Source organism: Euprymna scolopes, chromosome 1 (assembly GCF_053919585.1).
Source record: "Euprymna scolopes isolate OS-2025 chromosome 1, ASM5391958v1, whole genome shotgun sequence".
NCBI lineage: Eukaryota > Metazoa > Mollusca > Cephalopoda > Sepiida > Sepiolidae > Euprymna > Euprymna scolopes.
In genome coordinates this window covers 8,265,497-8,279,086 of record NC_136482.1, presented here as the reverse complement: position 1 = coordinate 8,279,086, position 13,590 = coordinate 8,265,497, and the positions used below count along the sequence as shown (strand labels likewise).

Sequence of the window (13,590 nt, the reverse complement as noted above, 5' to 3'; positions counted from 1 at the left end):
ACATTGTCATCCTTCGTCATAAATACTTAACATTGTCATCCTTCGTCATAAATACTTAACATTGTCATCCTTCGTCATAAATACTTAACATTGTCATCCTTCGTCATAAATACTTAACATTGTCATCCTTCGTCATAAATACTTAACATTGTCATCCTTTGTCATAAATACTTAACATTGTCATCCTTCGTCATAAATACTTAACATTGTCATCCTTCGTCATAAATACTTAACATTGTCATCCTTCGTCATAAATACTTAACATTGTCATCCTTCGTCATAAATACTTAACATTGTCTATCCTACTCTTAACTAGAACTATCTCAATCATCACAATACCACATTCACTTCAGGGGTAGTCCTACTTAAGATAAACCCAAATTTGAAAACGTTTTTTAGAAACAAATATATACAAAGATAATGTTTCATTGGCGCAGATACTACACTTTGATTCCAGCCTAAATTCCGAGAAGCTCTACATTGTGTCACATCCTGCCCTCGTGGGGAACGGAAAGATGATAGTTATAATGACAACTGCTAAAAAATAATTACTGTGTTCTTTATTTCTTTTTAATTATTAGGTTGACAAGTTCTTGCAGAATTTTAAATTTTTATTTCAAATGATATATTTTCAAATAAGTTTTCGTTATAACACCTTTACTTTATATATCATTTTAAAGTTTTTCATTCTATCTAATCGTTTAAATTACAATCGTTTTAAAACAATTATGTTTTCTTTTCAGAACGTGGAATACAAGATGGAAAAAAAGCAAATTCACACAATTTTCTTATTTCAATTTAACCTGGGCTGAAAAGCTATTGAAACAACTTATGATATCAATGAAGCGTTTGACCCAAGAACCACTACAAAACACACAGCACAATGGTGGTTTAAGAAATTTTGTGGCGGTGACAAGAATCTTGAAGATGATGAGCAGAGTGGTCCCTTATTGAATGTTGACAACGATTAATTAAAAGCCTTAGTGGAAGCCAATCCACACACCATTGTTAGAGAACTTGCTTTTGAATTAGGCATAACATATACAACGATTTCCAACCAATTGTGAGACACTGGAAAGACAAAAAAACTCAATATATTGGTGTCTCACGAATTGAATGACAACCAAAAGAAATGCCGTTATGAAGTGTCATCTTTCCTTCTTTTATGCAACAAGAATAACCCATTTCTCAACAAGTAGGTTCTCAGCTTACTCAGCTCAGTGGTTAGACGCCGACGAAGCTCCATGACATTTCCCGAAACCAGAGTTGAACCAAAAGAAGGTCATGCTGACTGTTTGGTGGTCTGCAACTGGTCTCATCCATTACAGCTTTTTAATGTAGGCGAAAGCTGTTAACAAATAGATGAAATGCATCAAAAAGTTTGACAATTGGGCCTTTTCTGGGTAGCATTAGTCAACAGAAAAGGCCCAATTCTCTTCCATAACAACGTCTGACCACACGTTGCCAAACTGACTCTGCAAATGTTGAACGAATTGGGCTACAAAACTCTGCCTCATCTGCCATACTCTCCAGATCTCTCACCTACCGACTACAATTTTTTCAGGCATCTTGACAACTTTCTGCACAAGAAATGCTTCAAAAACATAAATGCCTTCAGCGACTTCATCACCAACAGAATGCAAGATGTTTAGGTGACTGGCATAAATACATTCGTTTTGGCAAAAGTGTGTTCATTCTGATGGTACTTTTTCCGACCAATAAATTTTTATTTGAGCCGAGATATGTTCATCTCAATTTAAAAGTTAAAAACCGCAAAACCTTTCTTACCAATCTGATATTTCTTTATGTCATAGGAGTTGTTAGGAGAGATCCGACTAGACAATTTTGTTGTTGCCGTTGTTCTCTGTGAAATATGCCATTTTTTGTTTTCTTTTACAAGGAAGTCGTGACTTATAAAGGCCTGAAGGCCATTCAGGATAAAAGTTAATGAGTGTAAGATGGTCAGCAAGTCAACAATGTAATGATTGACAGTGGTGAAAATTGGGTAAAATTTGATTATTCAAGAGGACAGCTCAACAAGAATTTGTTTATATTGGACTTGAAAACAACCATGTTGTAGTCAGCTGGGAAACAGATCTGATGTAGGAGCAGGTGGGCAGTTTTATCAAAGAAACTTTGTTCATGGAACTTGTGTTTAGATTTAGGCACAGACAGAGAGTGGGGGAAATTGTTGATAGTGGTTGTAGCGAGATGAGTGTTTCTTCTAAAAGGCTGAAAAGCTGCTGAAACAGCTCGCGATATCAAGGAAACATTTGGCCTGGGAACCACTACAGAACGCATAACACAATGGTGGCTTAAGAAATTTCATGGCGGCGACAAAAGTCTTGAAAAGCCTTAGTTGAAGCCAATTCACACACCACTGTTTGAGAACTTGCTTCTGAATTAGACGTAACGTATACGATTCCCAACCACATGTGAGAGATTGGAAAGACAAAAAAACTTGATAAATTGGTGTCTCACGAATTGAATGACAACCAAAAAAAACACTATTATGAAGTGTCATCTTCCCTTCTTTTACACAACAAGAATGACCCGTTTCTCGATAAGTGGATTCTTAACAACAACTGCGACACTCAGCTCAGTGGTTGGACGCCAACGAAGCTCCAAGACAGGGAGGGGGGTATCGTCTCTTCTTTGAAAAAGGCGTTGCAAGGAGGAGAGAGAAATACCCATATTTTGTAACTCATCAAAACTGGCCTTGTGTCTAATTTAGCTTTCATGGAAGGCAAATAAAAAATAGCTATATAAACAAAAATTAGAGATGGAAAGAGATAAACAAATCCGACATTTTGGTTAGGATCCAAGAGTAAATGTGGTATTGTGGTGTCAGTGAATAAAGTCAAGGTAAGAGTAGGACAGACAGAAAAATGACCAGCGACCCTACCTCCCCACTTTTGGGGATCTTGTGTTAATTTGTTAACCATTTAGGTCAATATGGCCTGGTTGTTCCACTGAAGACTTACCTGCAAGGGTGTTTATTCCAAAAGCCGTTCCTTACATGGGGAGGTTGGGAGTAATACCCTTAAAAAGCAACTGTTTGCAGTTAAGTCTTCAGTGACTAAAGCCACAGGGACTAAAATTTATAAAATCATATTTTTGACAACTAAATAATTCCAAGTCAGTTCGAATAGAGAAATGCTCCTAAACTAACGCATTTTTTTAAATATTTGATTCCATTCCAGAGCTTCCTTTTGGGAGGGAGCAAAAACTTGGTTACTTGTGCACTTTTGCCACCGTGCTGAAATAATAACGTTTTTTTTTTTTTACAAGGTGGTCACCACTTATCAAGGCCCGGAGGCCACTCATGAATAAGGGTTATTGTAAGTACAGTACGTTAGTGTGGATATTTTAGAGTGTCTACTTAAGGGGGCGGTTCATCAGGAATTTGTTTACGTTGGACTTGAAGACATCCAAGTTGTAGTCAGGAGGGAAGCAGGCAGACGGAACAGAGTTTCACAGGCGTGCAGTTCTAAGAAAGAAGCTTTGTTCATGGAATCTACGTTTTGATTTAGGCATAGATAAAGAGTGGGGAAACGTTATTTTGAAAGCCATTCTTAACATTGGGAGAGGAAGGTGTTTTGTAACCATTCGGTGCTTCCACCTAACAATTTGATTTAAAAAATTAGTATTAGTAAAAAATAAAAAAGATATCGTGAAGCTTGAATTTAACTTGAAAAAAAAAAAAAACAAAAAAAAAAATAAAAAAACTATTTTAAAATAGCGCGGTGGCAAAAGTGCCCAAGCACCAAACTTATAGTATGTTTTACTTTGTTCTCATGAGGAGACAAGCAAATAGGAAATCCTATTATATTGAATTAAACTTAAAAATCCCATCTATAAAAAAAATAACAGTCCGTAAACTGCACAAGTATTCATATTTTTTATATCAATAAATAAAAATTTATATAACAAAATCGATATAAAAATTATAACTTACTCGGCGTATCCAGCTTTGAGGGGGATTTTTTGTACATCTCCGGGCCCAATCACGGGTCTGACATTATGGTCCCTGGTTTGCTCTATTTGTTCCGGACTGAGGAACAGGAATGTAGGTCGCGTGTACGGATAAGCGGTCGTGGTGTCCGGATCATCATCTCCGGATGCCGATCGTTTCGAGGAGGAGAAAAATCCCGACGAAGTCTGGACGTTTGAGATACAACAATCATCAGCTTCTTCGTTTTCCAGTTGACGGCGTGACGCGCGGACACGTTGGTAACTTTCTGACTTCAGAATGGACGTGCCACCCATGAAATTGCTGACAAACTGGCGAGCTTTAGTTAACATTTTCTCGTATATCCAGCGGGTTTTTTTTTGTGGGTTTTTTTTTTTTTAATTTGAGAGCAAAATAAATAAAGGAGGTGGTATAACCTTTTAGGGATAACGTAAAATCAACGAGATAAAAAAAAAAAAAAAAAACTACCGAGGCGTCGAGATTAAATTACTCCTCTCTCTTGCACTCAATCTGCCCGACTTTTTTTTTTTTTTTACTATCTTTGAAAAAGCCCTACACCACGTTTTTATCATTAATCACACTTTCTGAACGTGTCCACAGTGTGAATCCAGCTGTAACAACTGTGTTTACGCGTGTCATTCTAGTGTTTCTCGACAATAAAGTAACAAAAAAAATGTGTAACACATTTAAACACATCTGCGCGTTTGTGCTCAAGTATCCATTAACGTGAGTACAATTAAAACAGAATACAAAACAAACCTTTTTCGACACATCATAAAACTCAGTTATTTCGAAACTTGTAAATGGCTAGCTTGTTATTATAAACACGTTTCTTTAAAACGTACGTTATTCTTCCTAGCAGCTGTTAGTAAGGGACACTTTGTAGAAATTTGATGTTTTTTGTCGCTGACGCGCACTGAGCAGAGAACGAACGAAATTCATTTCGCCTTGTCTGTTTACGTCTCCCCCCTTTTTTTGAAAGTTTCCTTATTTCGTTATTCTTTCTTCCTCTCGTTATTTTTTTTTTTAACGCAAAGTGACAAAAAAGAAAAGAAAAACACTTGAGATTTAATAAGAGAAAAACTATCAAATCGTAGCCAACATTTTAAAAATAAACTTGAAAATAATCATAATAAAAACACAACACTCAACTCTAGAAAACCTAGACAACGAAAGCAATAATTATCTTTTTTTAAAAATAAAGTTCAAAATGTTTTAACTCGTGAACTACGATCTCTGTCCAGTTTCCACATTCTAATTTGCGGATTTAATTTTTTTTTTTTTTTCGAAAGTAAAAAGAAAAGAAAAAAAAATCTATTTTTATTAAATAATTACTTTTGTGTTCAAAGATAAACATAATGACAACCTTTTCTTTTGTTTATAAACGAACCCGATTTTTGTTAGTTTTTGTTTGTTTTTCCTTTCTTACAGCTGATTAACGAAAAATAGTTGAATATTTTTTTTTATACTGTTTACGGACCGTACTGAAATAATAACGTTATTATTTAATCCATTCTTACGAAGGGTACAAGAACCACTTTACTATTTTGTACTTTCACCCAACAATTTAATAAATAGAGCAATACATTTAAAATTGAATTTAATTTGAAAATACTATCTTTAGCACAGTCCGTAATCTGCAGAAGTGCCAGTTTTATTTTTTGTTTTATTTTTTTTTTGGGGGGGGGGGTAAGTAAAAAAAGGAAAGTAATTATTTGCTCATATATAAAAAGATTTCTGTATATAAATATTAAAATTAATTTTTATTTTTAAAATCTGTCTGATAATATTTTTTATTTATTTATTTATTTAGCTTAAAAATTTTTCTTTGTCTTTCTGTTGTTCAATACTGAATATGTCTTAAGAAAGAACGACGGAGGAGGTGGGGGCGCGATATTGGCAAGTCCATCGCACGCACTTATGACTCATATAAAATGTCACATCAGAAGGAAATATCCTTTTGAAACACGCGATTAGGAACACTTTGTGAAAAAAGTACATAAAACGAGATATTAAAAGTAAAAAGTAAAATTTGCCCCCCCCCACCAGTGCTATCAATGGAATAATTAAAATGTGATTTTTTTGTAGAGGGGGGGGAGGTTGTGGATTCACTTTATTATAAATTTAATAACCACAGAACGAATAACCATTTTTGTTTAGTTCTCCAAAATGACCGCGAATTTAATTTTTTTCAATTTCTAATTAGAATATTTAAGATGTATATATTTTTTTTCATATTTCTATCCCAGACTTAGGGTTAGTGTTAACGTTAATAAAAGTTTTTTTTTGTTTGTTTTTTTTTTTCATCTAAGATTCAACTGAAAGAAACTGCGAGAGATAATACGAACACAAATAAGGTGGCATTATGAAAAAAAAAAAAATCTAAAATATGCTAATTTTTTTGTTATTAAAATATGGCGGGTGTTTTGAAAATAGCGCACTCCCTTAAAAAAAAAAATAAATAAATATACCTGTGTATCAAAAACTGGAAGATCATCAATAGGTCTTTCTGGTCAGGAAGTGGGTTATCGTTTTACATTAGAGTAAAGTGAGCCCCCACTCTAAGGTTGTCGGAAATTTATCTTGTTTCCAGATAAATTCGACGCTAAAGAACTAACCTAAAAAAAAAAAACTAACAGCATGAAATAAAAAGGGGGGTGGGTAAAGAATAAAATATAAAGGTCTTACTTTGAAACGAAGAAGAGATTTTATTTACAATAAAATTAGTTGCAAATTTTTTCCTTTGCGGGCATTAAATTTAAAAAACGCCAAGGTAACATATAATGAAAAAATAACGCTGGTTCTTATAATGAAGATGTCATATCCATGAACGAATACAATAATAAGATTCAAAATAGTATCTCCTAATCACACTATCGTATGTAGTAAATTTTAGGAGCGTACTCACAACTTGAAAGCTAGTCAGGCACGTGCCTTTTTCTTTTTTTTTTCTTGTTTAAAGTCCTTTTAGAAATTTCTCTCCTTCCATATTTGCGTGCATACCATAGACACACAGATAGTTTTCAGAAGCATGCCTCATCGCATGCCCGGGGTTATCTTGCCGGGTTTTCTTCTTTGGAGGAGGCTCCAAAATTCCTTGCCTGCGGCGAGAAATGAACACGTCCAATCTCCACGTCGCTGGAATAAAAAAAGAGAGCGAATCTGGCGCTGGGCTTGTGACCTCATCATGGAGTTAGAATTTCCCTTTTCTCCCAATTAAAGGGAGTTTCGTACAAAACCAAAATGTACGAAACTAAGAATCAAAACAGATACAAAATACAAAAAATCAAATACAAGAACCAGATAAAAAATAAAAAATTGGTATTATTGGCACAAAAAAAAAAATTCAACAAAGTCTAAGCTATGTTTATTTTAAATTATTTCATAGTGTTGATGTGTAATTGCTCAAAACAAAATAGAATCTTATTTTCATACGTTGACAGCATAGAAGTAAAATAGTTTTGTCCAGTTTATGACAGCAAGGGGTAAAATAGTTTTGTTCCGTTTATGACAGCATAGTGCTAAAATAGTGTTGTCCAGTTTATGACAGCATAGGGGTAAAAGAGTTTTGTCCAGTTTATGACAGCATAGAAGTAAAATAGTATTGTCCAGTTTATGACAGCGTAGGGGTAAAATAGTGTTGTCAAGTTTATGACAGCATAGAAGTAAAATAGTGTTGTCCAGTTTATGACAGCATAGAAGTAAAACAGTGTTGTCCAGTTTATGACAGCACAGGGGTAAAATAGTTTTGTCCAGTTTATGACAGCATAGGGGTAAAATAGTTTTGTCCAGTTTATGACACCAGAGGGATAAAATAGTTTTGTCCAGTTTATGACAGCATAGTGGTAAAATAGTTTTGTCCAGTTTATGACAGCATAGAAGTAAAATAGTTTTGTCCAGTTTTATGACAGCATAGGGGTAAAATAGTTTTGTCCAGTTTATGACAGCATAGGGGTAAAATAGTGTTGTCCAGTTTATGATAGCATAGAAGAAAAATAGTGTTGTCCAGTTTATGACAGCATAGGGGTAAAATAGTTTTGTCCAGTTTATGACAGCAGAGGGGTAAAATAGTTTTGTCCAGTTTATGACAGCATAGGGGTAAAATAGTGTTGTCCAGTTTATGACAGCATAGAAGTAAAATAGTTTTGTCCAGTTTATGACAGCATAGTGGTAAAATAGTTTTGTACAGTTTATGACAGCATAGGGGTAAAATAGTTTTGTCCAGTTTATGACAGCATAGTGGTAAAATAGTTTTGTCCAGTTTATGACAGCATAGAAGTAAAATAGTTTTGTCCAGTTTATGAGAGCATAGGGGTAAAATAGTTTTGTCCAGTTTATGACAGCAGAGGGGTAAAATAGTTTTGTCCAGTTTATGACAGCATAGTGGTAAAATAGTTTTGTCCAGTTTATGACAGCATAGAAGTAAAATAGTTTTGTCCAGTTTTATGACAGCATAGGGGTAAAATAGTATTGTCCAGTTTATGACAGCATAGGGGTAAAATAGTGTTGTCCAGTTTATGATAGCTTAGAAGAAAAATAGTGTTGTCCAGTTTATGACAGCATAGAAGTAAAATAGTGTTGTCCAGTTTATGACAGCATAGAAGTAAAATAGTTTTGTCCAGTTTATGACAGCATAGGGGTAAAATAGTTTTGTTCAGTTTATGACAGCGTAGTGGTAAAATAGTTTTGTCCAGTTTATGACAGCATAGGAGTAAAATAGTATTGTCCAGTTTATGGCAGCATAGAAGTAAAATAGTATTGTCCAGTTTATGACAGCATAAAAGTAAAATAGTATTGTCCAGTTTACGACAGCATAGGGGTAAAATAGTTTTGTCCAGTTTATGACAGCATAGGGGTAAAATAGTTTTGTCCAGTTTATGACAGCATTGGGGTAAAATAGTTTTGTCCAGTTTATTACAGCATAGGGGTAAAATAGTATTGTCCAGTTTATGGCAGCACAGTGGTAAAATAGTTTTGTCCAGTTTATTACAGCATAGAGGTAAAATAGTTTTGTCCAGTTTATTACAGCATACAGGTAAAATAGTTTTGTCTAGTTTATTACAGCATAGGGGTAAAATAGTGTTGTCCAGTTTATGACAGCATAGGGGTAAAATAGTATTGTCCAGTTTATTACCGCATACAAATAAAATAGTGTTGTCCAGTTTATGACAGCATAGAAGTAAAATAGTTTTGTCCAGTATATGACAGAACTGGGGTAAAATAGTTTTGTCCAGTTTATGACAGCATAGAGGTAAAATAGTTTTGTCCAGTTTATGACAGCTTAGAAGTAAAATAGTTTTGTCCAGTTTATGACAACATAGAAGTAAAATAGTGTTGTCCAGTTTATGACAGCATAGGTGTAAAATAGTTTTGTCCAGTTTATGACAGCATAGAAGTAAAATAGTATTGTCCAGTTTATGACAGCATAGGGGTAAAATAGTTTTGTCCAGTTTATGACAGCATAGTGGTAAAATAGTTTTGTCCAGTTTATGACAGCATAGGGGTAAAATAGTTTTGTCCAGTTTATGACAGTATAGTGGTAAAATAGTTTTGTCCAGTTTATGAGAGCATAGGGATAAAATAGTATTGTCCAGTTTATGACAGCATAGGGGTAAAATAGTTTTGTCCAGTTTATAACAGCATAGGGGTAAAATAGTTTTGTCCAGTTTATGACAACATAGGGATAAAATAGTTTTGTCCAGTTTATGACAGCATAGGGGTAAAATAGTTTTGTCCAGTTTATGACAGCATAGGGGTAAAATATGGTTGTCCAGTTTATGACAGCATAGGGGTAAAATAGTTTTGTCCAGTTTATGACAGCATAGAAGTAAAATAGTATTGTCCAATTTATGATAGCATAGGGGTAAAATAGTAATTTCCAGTTTATGACAGCATAGGGGTAAAATAGTATTGTTCAGTTTATGACAGCATTGACTACTCTACACTCTTTAACCCTTATCCTGAAGTGACCTATCGGCCTTGATAAGTGGTGACGCCTATGTAAAAAAAAATAAAAGTAAAATAGTATTGTCCCGTTTATGATAGCATAGGGGTAAAATAGTGATGTCCAGTTTATGACAGCATAGAGGTAAAATTATGTCCAGTTTAACGTTAGCGCAGTGTTTTAAACGAAGAAATAAAGACTACCCTAGTGTGATCTAAATAGAAATCTGCTGCGCTCCTTTTTACTGATGCTGTAATTTTCACCAATGGTTTATCATTTATGATGTGAATTATAATGTAGATAATTAAAAAAAACTATTTATTGTTAATTTTGGTTAGTTTAAAAGGGTAATTATACTATGATTGTCTTCAAACTGGAAAAATTATGAAGTTCAATAGTTAAACTACCACTGAGAATTTTTGCATTTCATAAACTTACCTTGATTATTATCCATAGTTCTTGAAAAAAGTGTGTTTATGACAACAAACGAAACCCTCCACTCTCAGAGACAGATCGCGGCATACTGAATGTAATCAATGTACAATCTAGAGGTATCAGGCATCTACTCAGATACTGAACTAATAAATACGCCGCCTAGCATCGAATGTAAACAAAAGGGGTAGAAAATTTCCATTCACATTAAGTCAGGATTGACTCGAGGAAATTTAGCCGAGTTGCTCAAGAATTACAGATGTAAACCTGATAACTGAATTCTGGTAAGCATTTAAAAGAAAATATTTCATAAAGTTTTTTTTTCTTTCAATCATGTATTAATTTATTTACCCAATTGCTTTTCTTTCTAACACTTGCCCCCCCTCCGGTCACCCCTCCTTCAAATAGTGTTAAAATTTATTATTGGAATTTATTGTTGTCAATTTGTGGCTTGTAATTCGCTTGCTATTTTTTCTCAAAATAAACATGTTCTCCAATTTTGATTTCAACGTCTTCCCACATTCCTTTTGCGAAAAAAACAAAACAAAAAAAAAAAATGCTGACACCGTTCCATTTTTAAGTATACTTTTCAAATAGACAAACTAATAAATGCGCCACCTAGCGTCAAATGTAAGCAAAAGGAGTAGACAATTTCAGTCAAATCAAGTCGAAAATGACTCAAAGAAATTTAGCTGAGTTGCTCAAGAATTACATTAAATTTCTCAATTTAATTCTTTCTTTATTTCAATTAGTGAGAGGGGACCTTATCGCCATACTTTCCCCTAAACATGTCAATTGAACTTATATAAGTACTTAATATTATTATCATTTTCTTTTTTTTTAATAGAGAGTAGACAATGCATTGTGGATGCGTTGTCGGCAGTTCCCTTAACTTTTGCTTCTCCTAATTTGTCTCTCAATTCTCGTTTAGAATGACTGATTTTTCTGACAAAGGGAGAAGAAAAAGCTGTATTCTAGGTCGACAGAATTTTTACGTTAGCAGTAGCCTGAGATGTTGGAAATTTCTGTTTCTATTTTTATCCTTGTAACCATGTCACTAATAAGGGTGTTGGAAGTAAACATTTTTCTGGGCTGACGTTATCCGCCTGATAGTCAGGGACCTGAGCCTTGGACTAACCACTAAGAAGGCTGTCCTATCAAAAGGTATAAAGTACTGGGGCTGCTATATTGATGTTTGGTGAATGGATTCTGGACCATGCAGTAGCTTCTGGAGGGGGGCTTTTCAATGCCATATTAGTGGGTAATTGTTACAGCTTTACCTTATCATGGTTTACAAAAATATTTCTTCACTTCTTTTTCTTCCTTACTTTCCCTCTCTGCCCTGCTCTTGCCAAGTCTGTCGACCTATTCCACAAATCCTAAAACTCCATCATGAAAAGTCTCCAGAAAGAATACACGATAAAACTCAGAACTTCAACTTCCAACATGGACCCCCACTATCATCTCACCTTCTCTAACATCAGGGGTCTTCGTTCCAACCTACCAGAGGTTCACTCTCTATTACAGGAGACCAAATCAGACCTATTATTCCTAAGCGAAACTGGCATTAGACTGATTATTTCCCTAGATGAGTTTGTAATTAAAGGATATTCTAATTTAACATCCAAATCTGACCCTCAAGATCGCCATGGGCATGAAATATGTGCCTACATTAAAGATGGTATTCTATGTGGTTGGGACATCTCCAGAGGAGACCCTAAATTGTCCAATATGTGCTTTCGGATTGCACTTGCTCACACCACTGCATTTATATTTGTTCTTTATTGCTTCCATAACAGTGGAGTTACTATCTTTAAGAGCATATTTGAGAAAATTGACCACATTCTGTCTACTCATCTTTCAGCTAACATTCACGTCAATGTGGAATGGTTAGCCCACTCAAACAAGACAGATGATGAAGGGGGGTTCTATCACGATTTCTCCATTGCTTATAACTTAATTCAGATTATTCACGAACATAACCGTGTGCCTGACACTGATGGTCAGTATGCAACTCTTCTAGACCTTTTTCTCACAACTTGCCCTGAGCTATGTTCATCTTCCGTTCTGTCCCCACTGGGATCTTCCGACCATCCGGTTGTGTCCGGTAAGATAAAAACAAAATGTGATAAGTCCGCCAACATGCCTCTTCATTGTACAGTATATCAATACTCTATGGCTGACTGGGATAGATTTCATACATTTATAATAGATCTACCTCTTCGGTCCATATTTAAAAAGAATGTCCTCCATAGTATCAGACCTGATAGAATGGGTATTGTAGGTATATACCGCTTCATACCTCCCAAAAATTCTAGCAAAAACCTAACAGCCATCCATGGTTCTCTCCAGAATGTGCTGTTGCCATTGCATTCAGAAATCACTTTTTCCATTGTTTCCAGATGTACTGAGATTAAAGTCACTTTCAGGACTGCCAGCAACCACTGTAAAAGAGTAATAAAGAACACAAAAGAGTTGTATGCTCAGTCTGTCAAGTCCAAAGGAGTTGAGCAACGGCTTGGTTCTCATTAATTTTGGCAAATAACAGTCTTGAATAGAAGTGAACCATTATCAATGGATCTGAGGTAATCTCGTCAGCATCAGACAAAGCCAAACTCTTTGCCAAGAACTTTGCAGCTAATTCTACCCTATGCGATTAGCCCCCCCCCCAATATTTCCTCCTATATCTGAAAACATGCTATGCAACTGACAAATATCTGTGCATGATGTTGCCAAACTAATCAGAAACCTTGATTCCAGTAAAGCCACTGGCCCTGACAGCATTCCTATTATAGTGCTCAAGAAGCTTCAACCAGAACTAGCTGTCATACTTACAAAGCTATTTAAGCGTTGTCTGATGGAGAAATGCTTCCCAACACCCTTGAAAATCTTATCAGTATTTAAAAATTCAGGTGATTGCTCATTCTCAATGCAGACTAATAAGTCTCCTGTGTCAGGAGTAAGTTACCAGAATCTGTGTTAAAGCAAAAATAACCATCTCAGTGACATGCAATATGGTTTCTGTTCTGCTAGATTTACAGCAGATGTGCTTACAGTTATATCTCCTAGGATTAGCGAATCTTTTGATGGAGGCATCCTTTCCTTAGGGCAATTGCCCTTGACGTATCAAAGGCCTTTGATAGGGTATGGCATAAAGGTCTACTCCACAAAATCTCCAACTACGGTATAGCTGGAAATGTCTTCTCAATTTTTTTTTTTTTTTTTTTTTTTACATGGGAGA

At 35.1% G+C, this 13,590-nt stretch overlaps 1 protein-coding gene and 1 long non-coding RNA gene across 3 annotated transcripts in view; both read right to left on the bottom strand.

Moving 5' to 3' along the window:
* The window catches only part of LOC145277299 (protein phosphatase 1H-like), a 94,549-nt gene extending 88,050 nt beyond the window's left edge, over window positions 1–6,499 (bottom strand). Inside the window, exon 1 of one of the 2 annotated variants that reach the window (XM_080128807.1) lies at window positions 6,445–6,499. In XM_080128807.1, coding sequence (XP_079984933.1) covers window positions 6,445–6,470 — 26 coding nt within the window. In that variant the 5' untranslated portion in view covers window positions 6,471–6,499. Of the gene's footprint in view, window positions 1–3,958; window positions 5,281–6,444 lie in introns of those variants that run through there. The other variant, XM_080128790.1, reaches the window with a different exon arrangement.
* Window positions 6,500–6,799: 300 nt separating this feature from the next.
* On the bottom strand, window positions 6,800–10,490 carry LOC145277541 (uncharacterized). The gene is made up of 2 exons (XR_013868156.1): window positions 10,356–10,490; window positions 6,800–7,111 (listed from the first exon to the last, which is right to left on the bottom strand). It is a non-coding gene; the product is annotated as an uncharacterized LOC145277541 (long non-coding RNA).
* Window positions 10,491–13,590: the final 3,100 nt, after the last annotated feature.